This window comes from Strix uralensis, chromosome 8, assembly GCF_047716275.1.
Source record: "Strix uralensis isolate ZFMK-TIS-50842 chromosome 8, bStrUra1, whole genome shotgun sequence".
Lineage (NCBI taxonomy): Eukaryota > Metazoa > Chordata > Aves > Strigiformes > Strigidae > Strix > Strix uralensis.
This window is the reverse complement of record NC_133979.1, coordinates 18,883,523-18,903,013: the sequence shown is the minus strand read 5'-3', so window position 1 is coordinate 18,903,013 and position 19,491 is coordinate 18,883,523. Positions and strand designations below refer to the sequence as shown.

At 39.6% G+C, this 19,491-nt stretch overlaps 1 protein-coding gene across 4 annotated transcripts in view; it reads left to right on the top strand.

Moving 5' to 3' along the window:
• The window catches only part of TGFBR3 (transforming growth factor beta receptor 3), a 129,857-nt gene that overhangs the window by 41,768 nt on the left and 68,598 nt on the right, over positions 1-19,491 (top strand). For all 4 annotated transcript variants that reach the window (XM_074876481.1, XM_074876483.1, XM_074876479.1 and 1 more), the window contains exon 3: positions 14,496-14,680. In XM_074876481.1, coding sequence (XP_074732582.1) covers positions 14,496-14,680 — 185 coding nt within the window. The remainder of the gene's footprint in view (positions 1-14,495; positions 14,681-19,491) is intronic.

The window sequence follows — 19,491 nt, the reverse complement described above, 5'->3', positions numbered from 1 at the left end:
GCACATTTCCTAAAATCAGCAGTATCTCTTTCTAGGAAGGTCTCTTCACATTCAGTCTGTGATTTCATGAGCACAATCAAGTCTGATGGCTCCCTGCTGCCCACAGTGGGGACAGGGGTGCAGGTTACCCCACTGCCCTTGGTGGGAGCTAGCCTAGGTGCTCCTCAAGGCTTCTTCCCTGCCACTCAGTACACCAAAGACCAACAGAAACCTGCTTAGTCTCTTTATTACTGGGTTAGTTTCCTGTCATGTTAGTGAGTTGAATCAGCTCCTGGGGAAGGCAGTTCTGACGAGCATCAAAATAGGCATAAGGTAGCTGGGAAGTGTTGGTGGGAAGAAGAGTGGTGGAGGGAATGAGACACCCTGGCTTTGGCTGTGGTAAGATGCTGAATGATTCATCTTGTCTCGTAAACCTGCAGCACTAAGTTTCAGTGGTTTTTCATTCCTCGGCCTGTAGAATTAGCTGATCATGTATAGGTTTGTCAAACCTGCCATCCCAGAATAGCCGTGCCCTAGATGCCAGTCACAGCATTTGTCACCAGCCAGCCAGCCATCCGGTGCCTGGGGCCTGCCCTGCACCTGGGCTGGTGCTGCCTAGCAAGCTTCAGATAACATCCCGGCACCAAGTCACAGTGCCCAGGCACTGCCTTGGCTTGGGGCTTCATCCCAGTGTGTGGCCCAACTGCTGCACATCCCCACTCATCTGCTTGTGCCATTCCCTGGCATAAGGGCTCCCATCTCCTGGACATGAAGCAATGCTGCAATTTCTGCAGACAGAGTTTAACTTGTTCCAGTGGTTGTCCTATGATTTTTCACCTCAGAGGATGGTCTACTTTAATAGACTGAGGTTTTTTCAATCTCAAGTACAAATTGAGAGTAGATATAAAGGGGGGAGACTGTAATTGTATAGTGTGTGCGAAATCTAAATTCCTTGATTTTTCACTACTAAAATTGTGTGAGGGACATCCTCTGAGAGGATTTATGTTTGGTTTTTCTATGTACTTCTGAATATGCTGAGCCAAGTCCTTACTGGTTGATGGCTCTAGGAATATTCATAGTTTTGCTGAGCTACATAAGCCATCATGGCTACAGTCAGCCAACACTGATTGTGCTTAGATGGCTTAAAAACGATGGTTATGGGAATTAGCTCGCAATGGTAAACTGCATGGGTAATGCCTGTTACCACGACAACTTAAAGACAGTTCGTATCTCTGCTGTGGTGATGCTTCTGTTTTAAACAGAAAATCCAGGTGCAAGTTTCAGTAGGCCTTGCTTTTTTATTTTGCAATTACTTACCTGCCTTGAGGATTAAAGTAATTTTGCAGCTGACCTTGTCACACAGCAGGGAATCCAATATCTGGTAATAAGTATTTAAAATAATGTTTTAAAGATCTTAGCATGTGGACTTTAGAAGACTCTTTTTTTGTCTTATTGTGCAATGTGTCATTTGACACTGTTTATAAAACATGGGCAGATGCTTGTGGATCTGTATTAACATATAAAGTTTATTGTTTAGCTTAAGATAATCAGTCTATATGGGATTTATAGTATAATGTATATCTTTACCAAGGAGCTTGAAAGCTAACATGATAAAGGATTTTTTTATTATTTTAAACAAAAATCTCACCATGGGAGAGATTTTTGAGAAATAATTGGCATATATGGAAATAGTGAAGAAAAATGCTTTTTAAAAGCCTAAATTAGGTTAGCTGCTCACATTACTCTAGAATATGTCTGCATACATTTTCTTTGCTCCCCAAATTTTTCCTGTATTTTTTGATTTTTGGTGTACTATTACTTTAAGTGAAATAGAGGGGAAATTTTTCAGCTGGAATAAAGAGCGACTTTGGGTGATCATTTTGTGCTTAAATGAAAAGCAGGGGGAAAGGTATTCAAGTAAAAATTTTTCAAGTTGCATTCTTGAAAAACTTGATGGCAGGTGGGATGCACTGTATTTGGGCAGTCCATGGCCTGCTAGACATTGTGCTAATTTCTGTCTCTTTGCTTAACACCAAATGTGCCTAGAGTTCTCCAAATATTTTATCTTTGCTTGCTTGGTGAAACTTTTTTTTTTATTGTTGGTGCTGACTGAAGGCTGTTCTGATTGATTTCTGTTCATAATGACTCAGAAGTGTGGAGTTTTTTTGTCTTCTGCTGCAATATCTAGGTGTGTAGTCAACCCTCAGAATTTTTCAAGAACAGCCATGCACCTTATCCGTCAGACTTTTTAACTGAATTTGGTGTACAGACCGCATATGAGCAGCTGAGCCATCAGTGACCTGTGGATGGCAGTTCTAGGACCATTCCTCTGTTATGCTTATAGCCCTCATTGGAGATTCAGCTGTGTCTTGAGCTATCTCCAGCACCAGCCCATTCAAGCCAACTTGTCTGAGGTACCTTGATGAACTTGGAAAAACATTTGCCAGCATTTAGCTTTATGGCTTTTAAATAGGGGAGTGTGGACAATGTTCCCCTGTCCAAGGCGATGCAGTCCTTGAGTTCAGGACAGAGCAAGGACTTCTATAAGCATTCCTCAGCACTGGGTACAACCTGGTGTTTCCTCCTCTCTTTTAGGCACAGAGCCTTGAACAATTTTGGGCACAAACCAGATAATAAAATTCACAAGTCGAAAGAGAAAACATGTAGCTGGACATAATCCAGAATTTATTTCCTTGCTGATCCTGCAACAGAGACTCAACAGAGTTGGTTAACTGAGTGGGGACTGAGGAAGAGTACAGTAGTTTCTGCCTTTCTTTTCTTTCTTTTTTTGTATAATTTTTTTTACATTTTTCAAGACAAGACTGAAACTTTAAGTGTTTTGAGGAGGAAAGATTTATTTTGCTTAAGCACTTGACACAGATCAGTTTTCAAGGTTTGTGCAGTGAGACGTTTAGTGATAGTGAACTCATCCTTAAAGGGTCAGTTACAGGAATTCAGCCTTCAATTGAACTTGTAATCTTGTTATTTTTAATTAGGAAAGGGCTGGTACTCTTTCAGTTATGTACATATCTTCCCCCAAGACTGTTTCCTTCCTATTTTTACTCTATGTAGGCTTTTGCTGCTTCTGAGGTCCACTGCATTTGATGGGACGAAGGCAAGCAATTGCCAACTGCCGCAGCAGGAAGCCCGAGTAACAGAGAAACATGCCTTCATTTTATGAAGGGGTCTGACCACTGATCAGCATTTTCAATATGTTTGCAGCTGAGGAGGTGGGAAAGGCAGCCCCAGCATGTCCTGGTCTGGCTGGCAGCATGCAAATTGCATATTTCAAAGCCACTGCTCTTGCTCTGACTCCGCAGCCAGCAGCATGTTTATCAGATCTTTCTGACATTCAGCACTGAGCAGATGTTCCCTTTTTTAGTAGAAAGTGATGTTCCTGACATGCTAGCTGAGATTAGGGAGGGGAAGGCTTATAAAATTTCATGCTTGAGTGAAGCACCTGTATGTCAGCACAGAAGGGCTTCTGACAGGCAAAACCAAGTTGGGGGGGGAACCAAACCCCAAACCAAAAAGCCCTCTCCATCTGCTTTTCACTGAATGTGTGGTGTTGCAAGCAGGGTCCACATGCTTTGGTACAGGCCAAAGATTAGAGGTGGTGACTGCTAGCTGGTTCTTCAGATGCATTAGACACAAATGGGAAATCTCCCATGTGCCCCTAGGGGCAGTGGCAAAGCTAAAGCAGAAGATGACTGCACGCAAGTTGCTGTTGAGCTGAAAGCTGCACTATCTGGTACTCTGCATCTCTGTGGCTGTCAAAAAGAAGGTATCTTTGAAAGGAAATCACCTCTCTCTCTCCAGATGTGCATCCATCCATGTGCACCAACATCCAGAATTCATTATTTCCTCTCTGAAGACCAAAAAATGACCTGCCAATAATCCAAATGACAGATAAAAGCAACACATCTTATTGAAAGAAGAGCCCTTTGTATGTAGGTGTAATGAATGACAAGTGCTGGTGAAGCTGAGTGGACTGTGTAGGAACTGTTTAATGAAATAATAAGGGTTGGATAGAAAAGAAAACAAATCACAGGGAAATTTAGGAGAGTTGTGGAAAGGAGCGCATAGAGAAAAAAAAAAGGTACAGACAGAGCCCCTGTAAGTTCAATGTGTCTATGTATGTGAAGAAACGGAAGCAATTTGGGCCCAGATAAAAGAAATTAAATAAAAAAGAAAACTTTGTCTATGCTTTTGTTATGAGCTTGGATGACCTATCAAAAATGATGTTAAATGTTCTGAATTAAAGGAAAATCTGTTAATGGTTTGTAGAAGTCTGTAATACTGTAACCGTTTAGAACTGCTTGTTGGGTGTCTAATAGTTTCAGTAACAGCAATTATCAAATTTTCTAAATTGGAAGAGTAGCTATCAGCTCTATGGTTGGTAGGCACCTTTAATCTCTCCTGATGTCCTTGAGGTTGCTCTCATTAGCCATCAGATAAGACTTTGGATATAAACTCTTTTCACTGCCTGATAGTGCCCCTTGGACAACCAATATAGCACCATGTATTTTTAGGCAAAAGATGGCTGTGTATGTAGCTCCAAATGGAGTCAGTGGGGATCAAGAATGTAACAGCTACTTGTGTTTCTGAAAAACTGCTATAAGATTTTTTTTATTTTTAAATCATTCTGAACTGAACTTTGAGAAAGAAAAACAAACAAATGACAACAAAATCCACCTAAACCAAAAATCCTACCCCTGTCCCCAGTCTAATGAATATGCTCTATAATGTTACTATTACTGTGTATTTTGGTACTTTTATCTATACCTATTGATGCTGCCTGAGATGGGATACCAACATTTCTTGTGTTGGTTCAAAAATCGCTAGAATTTGTATCAGCACTTTCAAGAGTAGCCATGAGTATCCAAAGAACTGAAGTAAACATTTGCAATTTAAATAGGTAAATTTTGCTGAGAGAGACTCAGAAGACTTGTTTTCTTAGATAAGCATAGACTGCTGAGGCCTGATCTATGTTTACACGTGTGTTTTTGTGCATGCTCTTTGATGATGCATGAATTCTTGTGTGGCTGATTGTGAAAGTAAGTATGGTTCTCTCTCTTTGCCTCATGAAAATGACTTTGTGAAGTCTGGAATTTCCTGCTCTGTCATCTTTAATTTACTCATTTTCAGGAATACAGTAACAGCAGTAGTGTAGGTAGGATGGTTTGAGGAGTTTCAATGCTGATTTATTAAAAATACAATGGTTTTGAAACCTGTTTTAGTTATTTTTACTCTATGTAGGCATTTAATTTTTACAGGCTTTTTTTTTCCCTTTTGGCCCCAATACAGAGCTCTCATGTAAACTGAGCAGAATGCTTCCTGTCGTTGTCTGATAAAAAGTGCACTTCCATTCATTGTTTCCATGCAACTTCCTATCCTTTCTACGGTAAAGAGGGATAAATCTGAGACAATTTATGGACTATCTCTGGGGAAAAGAGACTTTCACAACAAAAAGTTTGAATGTTGTTTGGAATAATGAACAAGGGATGTTAGAAATAATTTGTGTTTTGTTCACTTCTTCCTCTTTGTACAATCACGGTGCTGAAGACAACTTCACCCATTAACAATGATGAAAACTGAATGCTACATTTGGTTCTTACATTAAGGCTGTTAAGGCACAATGATTACTTGCATTTTAAGTACTGCTTGTTATCTGACATAATTCTGTATCTTTTACAGTCTTGATACAAATTTCTGATGGAAGTGAGGCATTTCTGAACTACAGCCATGTCTGTGGGGGGGAAGCTCTCAGTCTGGTAATATTTGCCACTGTTTAAAAAAGGATAGGTGCTCCATGGGATTTATGCAAGAGGATCACCTATGTTTGAATTTTAGACCAATTGCTGGAAACTTGTCTGTTTTCTACTACTTGAGGATAACAACAGGAAGAACAGCAACCTTTTCTGAAACATTGATGGACTACTTTGTTTTCAGTTCTTTGACATGGAAAACAGAAATTGTGCTTTCTGGGTTTATTTAAATGAAAGTCAATACATTCATGCTGTTCTGTTTATACAGATTAAAAAGATGCTCTTATGTTAGTGGAGTGTTTTCCAAATACTCACTTGGGAGAAGGGATGGGGAGAGAGCATGGATGAGTGTACACATTTAGGCATGGAAAAATACTAGAGAAGAGTTCCTGTAAACAGCGTTTTCTGCAAACCTCGAAAGAAGGTAGGGCTCTGACAGTACTGGTCAGAAAGAAGTACAGCAGAGTTTACATAGAATGTAGCTCTGTGGTGCAGTATATCTGCTTTGAAAGACTTCTTTGTTTTCCAGGTACAAATGTTTGTTTTCTAAGATTATGCCTCATGTGTAGCAATGTCTTAAAATTGTGTTCAGCCGATGTCAAACCAAACAGGTTTTTCATTCATTGCCTTTTCTGTTTAATTAGTTCAATAGGTGTATAAACAAGACATCTGGAGTTTCTTTTGTTAAACGAGATACTGATTGACATTGCCTAGCTTTTGTGTTGCTTGCTCAGGTGTTGATATGAGTTTTGCTGTATAATGAGTGAATTTGACTCTGTCGATTTACATTTTTTCATAAGATGGATAGTTTAGGTATAATTCATCATTTCTAAGTAGAAGTACGTTGCTACAGAAGTTGAGTTTTATTTGATAGTTAACTTTTCCAATTGAACTCGCATCAATTTTATGTCCTGGTAAGGACAAAACATCAATACAAGCTTATTTTTAAGAAACAGGAAGAAAGCATTTCAGCTTTCAAAGTGTGCTTTGAATTTTTTCCCACATGGAAAAAAATGTGAGATTTGTGCAGGCAACACTTGAGGTTAGATCATCTCTGCTGAACAGATAAGCCTCATGCTTTTACCAGTGGCTAGAAGCAGTGGGAATGGATATTTTGCAACACATCCTCCAGAGAAGATTATTTTGCATAGAAGGAGAAACCAGCATCAGGAGTTTGTACCAAACGTGACAGCAACCCAAAAAAGGTATGGCACATGTCATCTGTAGGTCTGAATGATTCCCGGTGGGCAGGCAGGTACTAGATAGACTTTATGCATACGAGAAATGTCTAGAAATACTGCAGAAAATAGAGAATCAAAATACATTGCAGATTAAGTGTAATCTAATATATTAAAACATCTGAATAGTTTGGCCCATACGTGGAGTAAGTCTGGGCAGAGTTGATGATAGTGGAATGGGAATTAATTGGGGGCTGGTAGTTAGAGATTGAGAGCACATAGAGGAAGGGTCTGATTGCACGTAGCATTAACAGTAGAAACCAGTGTAAAGGTGAAGTATGTAGGCTAATGCATAGTTTCAGAGGATAGGGGTTTTTTTCTTGGAGAAAGGGGTAAGGAGCAGGGAAGGTGTCATGAAGTGGAGTTGCTGAAGATTAGTGGTCTTCAAGCACTGGAATGGGGAATCTCTGCTGTGTTTTTGAATAAGCACGTTTTTAGTTAGTACAGCTTGTATGTTTTAACTCCTTCTACAACTAAATCTTGCTATCTCTACTGAATATTTCTTGAGGATATATTTTTCTTCTTCTCTGAGATTTTAGGTGTGTTGGTTGGTTGGTTTGGTTTTTCAAAATAGCCAAAATCAGTCCATATCCGTGAATCTTTTCCCCTGTAATTTTAAACCTCTCCCCCTTGCCCCTATGGTAATTCAGTCAAAAGTTGTTCCACCATGAAAAATACTCTTTTCTTGCTGACAAAAAGCCTGTGCTAGATGTGGCAGTAAAAAACTGCCTGAAAATTAAGGATTTCAAGGGAAACTTACCAAGCCCAGTGTATAACAGCTATGCTGTGTTTGTGTTTTCAGTACAATTCTTCTGTCTCCTTTTTTCATATGCCCCCACTTGATTTTTTGTGCGTGCCATTTTCTCATGGACTTTTTTGCTCCTTCTGTCCATTTCTGCCGAAGCCCTAAAATGTATTCAAGGGCTTTCAAGAACATTTACTCAATTTCAGTCCTGCTTCTGTTGCAGTTCACAAGGGGTCTGCTGTTCCTTCTGCTAAAGTAAAATCTGCTCTAAATTCAGTGATACCGGTCAGTGGTTATGTTGCAGTGATTGAACAAACTCTCATCAGCGTTACTCAACATATGTGGAAAATGTGAGCTTTAAACAAGTTTTAAAATATTTTTCCTGGGCTATTCCTAGTTCATGTAAATAGTCTTTTTAAAGGGAGATATCAGCTGCATTTCAACGCAGTCCATAGTTGCATGAGAAAAGGCTTATAAGACCTAATATGTAGTAACAATAATAGAATAAGTACATAAGTGTTGGGACATACTATAAAAATGCCAAACTTTTTTCTTTTTTCCTGGTATCAGGTAAACTAATAAAAATGAAAAAGAGGAGAGAATATCCAAATTAGAATGGAATTTATTTAATACTGTAAGCTTATTTCTTTTTTCTCATTCCCCAACCCTGTGAAATATCAAAGCTTTTATTGAAATACTGACTGTATCCTATGCTAGTTTTTTGAAACTTAAGGTTAAATTACTAGGTGCAGAGTATAAATAAAAGCTAATTAAAAGAGCCCACTCCACACTTGAAAATATATTTCTTAAATACTAAAATATCCAGAAATTGCTTTTTTTTTTGTCAGAACAAATCTACAACATTTGTTACTCCCATGCATTTCTGACTATGTACTAAGGCAAAAAAATTGTATTGAAACACACCAAAATTTTGTTGGTCATTGAATTTCTTCCTCCTCCTGTACCAAAATCATGGCAGATTAGCAGTTTCATTCTGTGTTACATGTGCTGTGTTGCATCAGAGTTGGAACTGCTTCCATGAGCTGTATAGAACAAGGAAACCATAACACTTTCTCCTCCCTTCCCAGCCAAACAGTCTGGAAGACACAGAAAATAAATCAGCAGTAGATTAATATAAATATAAAATGCTTTGGACAGTAATCTTCTACTTTAGTCTTCCTACTGGCCCATATGAAGGTCCAATGTACAAATCTTCCTTTCAATATCTTGCTTCTCTCCCCTGCATCTTTCTTATGGTGATCACACTTATTCAGAGAGCAAAATCGCGTAAACCAGGAAGAGTCTTGGATAATCAAGCTCCTGTTGTTGGTGATTGTGGTGGAAATGCTTCTCCTTTTCCATGAGGAGAAATGCTGCAGTTTCCTCTATGCCACTGCGTCTCATCGCAAAGCAGCTGTGATATTTCCTACTATCTAATCTTGTTTTTTCCATCTTTCAGGCCTTAGGGCTGCTTGCTAGCATTGACTGATCCTGAGCAGGGATGTCTTACTCAAGTGCTTACTTAGGAGTGTGAAACTGTTTTTTCAAGGTTGTCTGTAGTAAAAGCTGCTCTTTGTATTAATGGTGGAGGTTGTCCGTTATCCTTTACACCATTTGAATCACCAGGAATTTGGCTTCCCAGGTGGTCTTCTGTGAAGGGGTGTGCAGGAAGGAATTCAGTAGTTGTTGTTACAGACACCCATACTAAATAAGTAGTAATGACTTATATTTTCTTTGAGTGACAGACATCGCTTCTCCCTGTAGACTCTTACTGCCTCAATCCTTGAGTATAAATTTTTGGTATAAATGCTTCCCTCATTGAGAAACCCTTTATGAGAATGTTGTGTAGGTGGCAACAATTACTCCACATGGAACAGTGGCCCTTTGCCCATGCATTTGTATCTTTAGAAATGAATGATGAAGGTTATAGGAAGAAGTTATTACTAAGTCTGCTCAAGTGTTCTGCAGTGAATCTTAAGCTTTTCAGTTCAAGAGAAAATGGCTTCCCCTCCTCTCATTTTTACAGAACCCTGTTGTCATTCAAAATTAGGTTTGAGGATCCTGTCTCTTTTCTTCTTTCTTGTTCCAGTCATCATTGTCACTAGCTGATGTAAAAAAAAAAAAAACCAAAAAAAACCCCCCCTTAAATTAACATTCTTCAAAAGAACTTTTGTGAAAATCTGTCATCTGGGCATACTGAAATCTCTGCTTGGATAGTTAGCCTCCTCTAAGACTTACTTGCTTTTTCAGCTTATAAAGTGATGAATTCTAGCAGGATTTGCAGTAATTTATATTATTTTGTACCTGACAGCACAGACATCCCTGGTGTTCCTCAAGTCTGGATTTTAAAATCTTTGTCTTTATGTATAATGATTAGATTTGTGTCATTCCCTCATTGAGAAAACAATTAGAATAAATCTGTCCTCCTTCTACGGAGTGTTATATCCCATTGGTGTGGCTTGTATCCTCTGGCGTGGCGTATAGGAACCATGCTAATGTGCTGTGGAGCCTCCAGCACAGATTCACGCAATTTGCAGGAGCTGGTCACACTTTTCAGCTGACAACACTTTAGAAATCTCCATGGAAATACAACAGAGAGTATATTAGCCGTCACTATTTGAATAAAATCCATCACAGTTATGAGTTGGTCTTGGGTTGTTGTATTATCCCCTTTAGTGTCTTACTCTCATTTTTGCTACTTTCTTACAGCAGAGCACATGTTACTCATTAGTACCATGGATGATATGGGAAACAAGAATGTTGAAATTGTATTGAATGTGTTCCAGATGTTAGTATCAAACAAGGTTGGGTCTGCATTAAGATTTCCTTTAAAATATTCTTATTAATTGGAAGTGGAAAATAATTCAATACTAAATGCTTCTCTCAAATTCTAAATTCACTAAACATTTGCCATCATAAAACACATACATAATAAGTGGTTCTTATAAAAATGCCTGACCTGCTTTACATCTTCAAAAGGCTTTGCAGGCATTAAGCAACTAAAATTTGATTGTGGTAAGAGCCAGGATTCGCTAACAAGGTTAAATGGATACATGCTCCAAAGTTAAACAAAAGCCGAATGATGGCTGTGCATGCACACTTACCTTCTCAGCAGAGAAGGGACTAAAGGTTTGTAACTGCACTGGGATGTATAAACTGGAAGATACTTTTGACTCTTGTCAAGATCATCAAGGTGATGAGATGCAAGACAGTATCTGTATGTGCTTGAAGCTGATGAGGCAATCTTGATGAGTTAATTGGATGAAGTGGCCCTTAAGCAGTGATGATAGTGAATTTTGGGAGGATGTTGGTGTCACTGATGCAGGTGAGGTCAACAGGAGCAGAGTGTGGGGCTGGAGCAGGAAGCTTAGCAGAGCCTGATCCTGGTGTTTGTGCAGGACAGAGCAGCAGAACAGTAAAGCTCAGGCAGGATGAGGCTGTGGTTTTGTGTTGGCTTTCAAATACAAGCAGGTGGTGTGGAGGTGATAAACAGTCAGATTAGTAGTGTCATAGAAAGGGCTTTCATTAAGAGAAGGTGACAGAAAGAACTGTCTTGTGCCATGTACAGGCTGAGCATCAGTGGACTTTGTGATCTAGAAAAGTTTTCCTTTTGCTTGGCACTACCTCCAGGTATGCAAGCATATGCTGGGCATGGCACTACATCCAGTTTAGTGGCTGGGCAAACAGGCAAATTTGTGTGCATGAAGACAGCTGTTTGGTACTGCCAGCACATTTAAGAGAGACAATGTTTGTAAGAGTCTTGTTCCTAGGAAGGGTAGTATGGGCCTGGGACATAGCTACACAGGCACCTATGTGGAACCTGTCAAAAATGCAGCATCTGGAGTAACCCCTCTGTTATTTACCCCACCATCATTCTGTGTATGTGGGCAGTCTTGCAGCATAAGTGGTCTGAATGCAGTGGAGCCAGCCTCCAGTAGATACTCTGAAGTTTGGTTAAAATTTCAAGGTCTGTATCTTGGTCACTCATGAGGCTGGTCTGAAAGCAACTCTAACCAAAGGCAGTAACTCCCCAAAAAGTTGGTTTCTTATACTGAACAGTTTAGAGCAACTCTGTGCACCCCTTCCTTCAAAACAGAGCTGACAGAAGTGGCATGCCCCAGGCTGGCGGGGCACAAGCCAGCACGCGTCCAGACACCATGCAGCTGTACTGGTGTGAGAGTGGGCCTATGCCAGTAAGCCCTGCTTAAGAAGCCCTGCTTAAGACTGGTACAGCCGCACGGGCTCACTGCCAGCAGGGTGACGGAGTTTCTGTGGGAGATCTGGCCCATGTCCAGCCGGGACGGAGCACAGGCAGAGTGGGCATGCTTCGGTCTGCCCTTCGCTCTGCAGATAAGCTCAGCTGCACACAGTCATCCAGGATGTCAACTTCTGCTCCTTCCGGGGAGTATTTCCATCTTGCATGTCGACCAGAACAGAGGGCATTGAAAGAAGGGCCATCTTAATGAGCACTTGAGGTGCTGGCGAGGGAGGCAGTTACAGATGGCCTGAATGTATCAGTCCCTATCTTCTTCATGTGGATGAGTCCTTGTAGGAGGTGAGGGGAAAATCTAGATGTCTTCTCCTCTAATGTGGCAAATTTGTACAGAATAAAGACCAGATGAAGGCAGAAGGGGAGGATTGGTAGATGTACTGCATGGAAATAGGTGTTCACAAGGGAATCCATCTCCTGAGAGGAAGGTATTAGCTCTTTCTCCTGAACCTTTGCTAAGGAAAGCACACATTTTTGTCAGCAACTCCATTTCTGTCTCGTTCAAAGTCTTGCACCTTGTTCTTCATGTGTGTTATGATAGAAGCATCTTAACAAATGTCAACTCCATTCTAGTCTGAGAGAAACAATTCAGTGAACAGGTGCTCCTTGGCTCTCAGTTTGTTCCCCAGCCCAAGAAATGCTTGTGGAGTTTAGAAATGCTTTTAATGCAGGTTGTATAACACCGTCTGCGGCAGGACTTACACATCAGTGGCTGAGCTAATTGATTAGTAGGTTCTCTGATCTGCCCTTGTACATCAGGAAAATAAGGCCTCTCTCCTGGTTGTGGTGGTGTTACAAATTCTAAGTTTGGTGTTTTTTAACTGAGCATCACTGTTTGGACTGGTCCCATTTTGTATGCATATTTCTAAAAAGGAATTTAAAACCCCCAGATAAACCTCAAATCTTCTAAGCTGGTGGTCAGTGCTGCTACCAAGCTCCTCATATAGAAAGTAGAAGGTTTGTTTATCTTCTGTACCCCAAGCACAGGCATGCGTAATTTATGCCTTGAGCATTGCCTTTAACAAATATTCCTGTTCTGTGGGAGCTGGCAGGATATATGTACTATGCACCGGTGGGTTTCAGGAACGGCCCCTTTGGCAGGACAAGGCATGCACAGCCCAAGGCACTGCAGAAATCTCTCTGAAATCTCTCTGTGCTCAGGGGCTTTGCTTTTTCTGGATAAAGTCTGTTTTAAGATGGACACTGACTTTTAAATGGCCAGCTGCTAACTGTATCTTGAGTGAACTGTCTTTTTAACCAGCAAGGTGTAGCTCAGTGCTAATATAATTAAACATATGTGTACACCAAAGTCAAATGATCTCTAGTGCTACAATAACTAGATGAGGATGTCACAAAACCAGACAGAGCTCTGCAATTTGATCAGTTGACGATTTTCTTTCATTCTGAACTTTTTTGAAAGAAGCATTTTACTTCAATTGCAGATGTATGCTATCTGGAAAAGAAAAATCATGCTTGTAGCTTATATTTCTCTTTCATGCCTTGTAGCCTCTGAACTGACTGGTTCATGTGAGTCTAATTCTTATCTGAGTGACTTTGGTGCAAATTAGGGGTTAAGTCAATTACGTTCTCCTGTGACCTGAATCAAAAACATACTGTATCTGTTACTGTCAGGGGTGGGTTTGAGCCATTTTGGAAAAGCAGAGCTGCTTTTCATAAATATTTGTCTTGCTTTAGTTTCCTGAGATATAGTTTAAATGTAAACTGCTCCGTATGTTTCAGCTTTTGTGCTATCTTGCTATATCACATCACACTGTCTCACGTACTGTATAAGAGTATGGCACTACATCATGCTGTGGTGATTATTTGAAAGGGTGTACACTCTGGTTTGGACTAGATATCTGTTATCAGTGTAGATAATTGCTGTCAGACACAAAATAGACTCAGTAAACAAACATTTCATTTTATCATGTGACAGATGCCTGCTGTTTTGTACAGTGTATTTGAACAACGTTCACTATAAATCAACACTGATTCAAAGGCAACAAATCCAACTCGCCCAAATCCTTCCTTATGTAATTACCTGTATACTAGAGATTAACTTCTTATTGTTATATATACATGATTACATTTTTTAATGTTTGGAGATAACAATGTTTGACATAAGCAAATAATTCACATCTATGACGAACCAATTCCTCCTACCACTGTCACTGCTTTGTTTTTATTCCTCTGGGGATTTTTTGTGGCTTTTTTTCTCTTTTATCCTTGGTTTCCTCCATGGTAAACACAAGGCTACCTTCATTTTTGGAGTTCATACTTTAAATTTAGACTTTCAGAGAGAAATGAGTTAGCATATTCAGGAGAACTTAAAATAAAAGTGGAAATAAATGTCTTAATTTTGTAGATAATGAATGTGAAGCCTCTGCTTGTGTTCCTATGGGTTTTGTGGCCAAAAGGATGATTATTATTTGACAGGTATCATCTATGTATTGTTTTTTTCTCCAAATGATGTGCATCTGTGTTTTCCATTGCAGGTCCTGTGCCTAGGAGTGAATGTGTCTTATCACCTGTTAACAATTCACACCCAGTCCATGCCTTATTGGAGAGTTTTACAGTTTTATCTGGCTGTGCAAGCCGAGGCACAACAGGCCTGCCGCAAGAGGTGCATGTCCTCAATCTCAGAAATCCCGAGGAGGGTCTTGGTCATCATGAAAGAGAGGTAAAGGGGAAATTACTTTTTGTCCAGATCCCTGGCTACAAGTGTGTCTGCAAATGGGATTGTTCTACATTAATTTGCTGAATAAAGTTATTTCTGAATTGTGATCAGAAATACTACAAAGAAGCATGCACTACTTGCATGGATAGCGTCCACCTTTTCGTGTCATGTGAGTAAACTGCTTTCATACCCAGCCACTCTCTCCATCACCTTTCACAACCACAAAGTATACTTAAAAAAGGTGACGGGGTGGGCAAAAGAAATAAGAAACAGATTTAGATCTACAAGAGGCCTTTACAGAATTGGCTGTCTTCAAAAGCAGATCGTTTACCTAAATGTGTTGTAAATTAACATGAATACCTTTGGATCCCTGCCATGACCACTATAAACAAATATGTAAGTTCAGATTCTTTTACCCCTGTAATACGTCCTTAATGCTTCACTGAGGGGGAACTGCCAGAAAGCAACTGTTGTTGACTATGGTAGTACTTAAGTACAGCCCAATTACTTATTTATGTACGTTGCACTCGGAGGGACTGGCAAGAACTTTAGCTGCTCTAAAAGCAATAGCACAAGAAGAAATTTTTTGATGTTATGTTGTGCAGTACTGTTGTTTACTCTTAAAACACATCAAGACAGAGTGCCAAAGTGAAAACATTGTATGCCATGACAGCTAGGCTTCTTAGTTCATGTTCTTACAGTATTACACACACTAACCCTTAGTACTGCTGCATCCTGCGAGAGCAACGTGCGTGTACGCAATGAGCAGAACTTGTAATGAGAGAACAAAGATGATGATCTAGCAGGCGGAAGCTTAGAAAAAGTGGGTCTAAATCTGTGCTGAAAGAACTTTTAAGTGGAGTCTTTTATAGTGATTTAAATAAAGGCAGATACTCTTGGCCATAATCAAAGTCTTTCCACTGAGTTCAATAGCAGCCTTGTTGGGTTTGTGGTGTGTTCAGCTCAATGTGTATTGTATGCATCCATGAAACTTAAGCTGTTGTGTTCACTTTCAGTATATACAGTCTGATCTGTCTGCTGTATTATGAAAAAGTTAACTATTTTTTTCAGTAGGCACCTCATAGGCTTCCCTTAATCAAAAATGTCAGGTCTTCTTCAGTTCTGTCATGAAATGAATAGAAAAATTACACTTTTTTTTTTGTAGGGCTGGGAATGAGAAACAGAGATTTTTATATTTGGTTTGGTTTTTTTGTTTGTTTGTTTTTAAAAGCCTTTCTTAGTTTGCCAGACACTAGATTATCAGCCTGATGAGTGCACTGTGAATGCCTAAAGAAAGTGTAGGTATAACCAGTTATCTGGGAATGAAAACCAAATTGTACTTGGAATCTCTCTTTTTTTTTTTTTTTTTTTTGGTAACATGGTCTCTTATGAAAACTAAACAGCCTTATGTGATTCTGCTATGTATTTGTCAGTGCCTCTCTCATCACACAGGAACCTTTAAATCCATTGTCAAGTCAGCAAGTCATAGACAATTTTGGTATGAGGGATAGATGTCACAAGGTAATCACAAATTTTGTTGAAAACAGAAAAAGAGTGCCCTTGCTGTGGGGACATGGTATAGTGGCAACTTGTAACTTCTTAGTTATTAAAGGGTGCCTGGGGATGGGATGAAGCAGGCTACAGCTGGAGCTTATACCTCCTGAGAGACCAGAATTAATCAACTGCAAAGCACACATTTGATAAAATTAAACTTCCCTCTGGTTCGATGCTCCTAGCACTACTTGCATAACAGGGCTGTTTCTGCAGTTGTGTGCACACACGACATGAGCTCGAGTCACGCATGCATAAGGTTGCAGGCTGTGCCACTACTAATTGTCTTGACAGAACGATAGAAGATTTAAATATCTGGCTTTGGATAAAAATAGTTGCTGTCTAGCAGAAAGAGGTTGCTTATGCCTCTAACGCACTTGCAGTAAGAAAGCGGTTTGCCCCAAGCTGTCTTCTGTGTATGTCTGTGATATACCAAAGAGCAGGGCACAGAATATATTTCACAATTTGTAGCCCTTAGCCTCCTTCTCCCATCTCCCAACCAGTTTCCAGTCACAGCTCTTGGAGATGGCTGCTCTAAAAATGCACAGGAAGCTGGAGCAAGGTTTGCTGGCGACAGTGTTGAGCAAAAGAGTGTAAACAACTTGGAAAGATTGGATTTTACTTATAGGATCAGACTTGGAAAACAAAGCAGAACAAATGTTATCTTTTCCATTATTGTAAAAATCAACTCCAAGTGGCCTTTTGTCTTAAAGTAGAATGTACCCATCACCTCAAGTTACATTACTTTGATTTACCAGCTGAGGTCTTTCCTGTTGCCTGCAAATGCTGATAGCAAAGGTAGAGAATTGTTTGTCATGCAGTATTTCTAGTATACTCCAGAATAAAAACAGTATTTTTGTTCAACAGTATGTTACTTAGATTCAGCAGCATTGCAAGCATATTTAAAATAAATCACACATTCATTCAGAGGTTGGCTGAAGTTCTGATAACATGGAATGCAAGATCTGGAAATCTTTAAATGAAGGGTTGCTTTGGGGGAGGAGGTCGGGTTTTGTTTTGTTTTTAACCTGCCCTGTGCTAGATGCTGCTAAATTACACATTCCTTACTTGCTGGGAGGAGTGTAAACTTCCCCTAGCAAATTCCTTGGAGGGCTCATGCATTAAACATACTTGTGCAGTTATCCTGGTTCTCATAAATATGCAACATACATGTATGCATTAATTTAACTCACTTTGGCACTTGTGTAGAATATACAGACAACAAGGTTCGCAAATTTAAACATAGGAAGGTGGCTCTGATGTGGGGGGAGGGCATGACAGGGGCATGTGTTCCTCCTATAACACATGCAGGCTTTTCTGTAAAGACTAGTAAGGTTTGGGTGCTTTTTCTTCCCTGTAAACTAAACAAAAAAAAAAAGGTAGTCTGGAATGGGATTATGTATTCTGAATAAATTTTGCAAAACTAAACCAGTAATTTAGCACTTTCATGTTAAGGCTGAACTCTGGTAAGTATAAATGCTGTGATCATATCTGTGATCTTCAAGGAATTTGTTTGTGTTTTACTTCATTAATTCCTGTTGGAGTGACATCTCATTTGTTGAGACTGTGAAGACACTTTCTTCAAGTAAGAACCCCAAAGTTCCAATCTTTTTCAAGTATTTCTTAGAAATGTGTTTTATCACAATTCATATTGGCCATGCTTTATCATAGGAAATAGAATACGGGTGCATGTAATAGTCACAAGTGTTTATATTGAACTTGGCATGAAAAATGCAAGCCTTTTTTGTTTGTTTTAGTTGATCAAATATTCCTGGGGAAGTGAGTGCATGTGTGCGTTTCTGTACTGATCCAGGTCTCAGCTGAAAGCCAGGAACTACTGAACTCTTACAATAACTTTCTCTTCAGCTCTGGGTATCTTCACTGCTTCAGTTTCCCAGTTTTTAGAAAGGAAATAGTTGCTTTCTTACGGAGCTGCTTGTTCTGCTAATGAGAAAGAATTGTTGTTTGTAGAGACACTTTGAAAGTCTAGAGATTTGTACCAGAAAAATGTGTACAGAAAAATGTAAAAATTATTTTAAGATGAAAGTCACTCCTTGCATAGGTGTTTTATCAAGTCCTAAATTAATGGAGGATTCTCTTATTATACCTGTCAGTTGAATTTCCCTGAGCTGCTTCAGGCATACTGCCCACAATTGAAATAGCTAAATGGAGAGCAGGGGCATATAAAATTAATCTCATGTGAATACTTAAGATTGAACACATAATGAATACATGGAATCAGAGTTCCTGGCAACCAATTCACTATTGTTTTCACTGACATCCTCATCCTCAGTAGCTTTAAGATGTTATGCCCAATACAGATGTTTAACATGCGTTATGTGAAACGAAGTCAGGAAAACGAAAGACTCATCTTTATTTTTATAATTTTGAGTAACGCCACTGAGGCTGTAATAATTTGACAGACTTTTCCCCGACTGTTTAATCAGTGTTACTTGGCAACAATTTCATAATAAAAAATATTTTCCTTTGAGAGCAAACCTGATATTAAAATGCCTGTTAGTTCCTGTGGAGCAGGCTAATTATAATAACCAGGTACTTGCTAATGATGTATCAGGTTCCTGAGCCAACCCACTTATATAATTTTGCCCATCATTTTATGACTTTTAAGTCCAATATTTAAGAACTTTCTGAAGAGATCTTCTAAGCTGTAAAAATGGGACAGGAAAAGACTCTGAAACAGTCACCCGATAATGTATATCTACATTCTGACCTTTGCAGTGCATCCTGAATTCAGGATAATCCTGTGTCACAATGCTTTTGTATTTTAGGACTATGAAGATCTGGACAGCGAGGGTGATGAAAACCTTGTTCATTTTGCCTATTTTTCTATATATTTATGGTATTTCCCAGTGTGTTCATTTTAACACAGAAGCTTAACACCACAACAGCCTTATCCAAGGCTATGTCAGGGAAAAATGTTTTGTTTCATGCTCAGACATCCAGAGATCTGGGGACAGCCTTGAGATTCAGCCGCTTTCTGAAGGGGCCGCTTTCTGGGCGTGGTTTAAACATGCTGACCTGCTGCGCCAGAGCTGGTTGGGAGGGCCTGGAGGTCTTGTGCTGACAGCAGGCAGGAACGGAATTCAAGGCTCGTTATTTGATGGCTGGAGTTAGTGAGGGTTTTGTTACCTAGTCATTTGTTTTATTCCATTTTGTTTATTTCTTCTTCTAAAAGTGCATTTGTAAATACAAGTTTCCATTTAGTACCAATCAAATGACCACTTAGGCTGTTTTCTGAGACT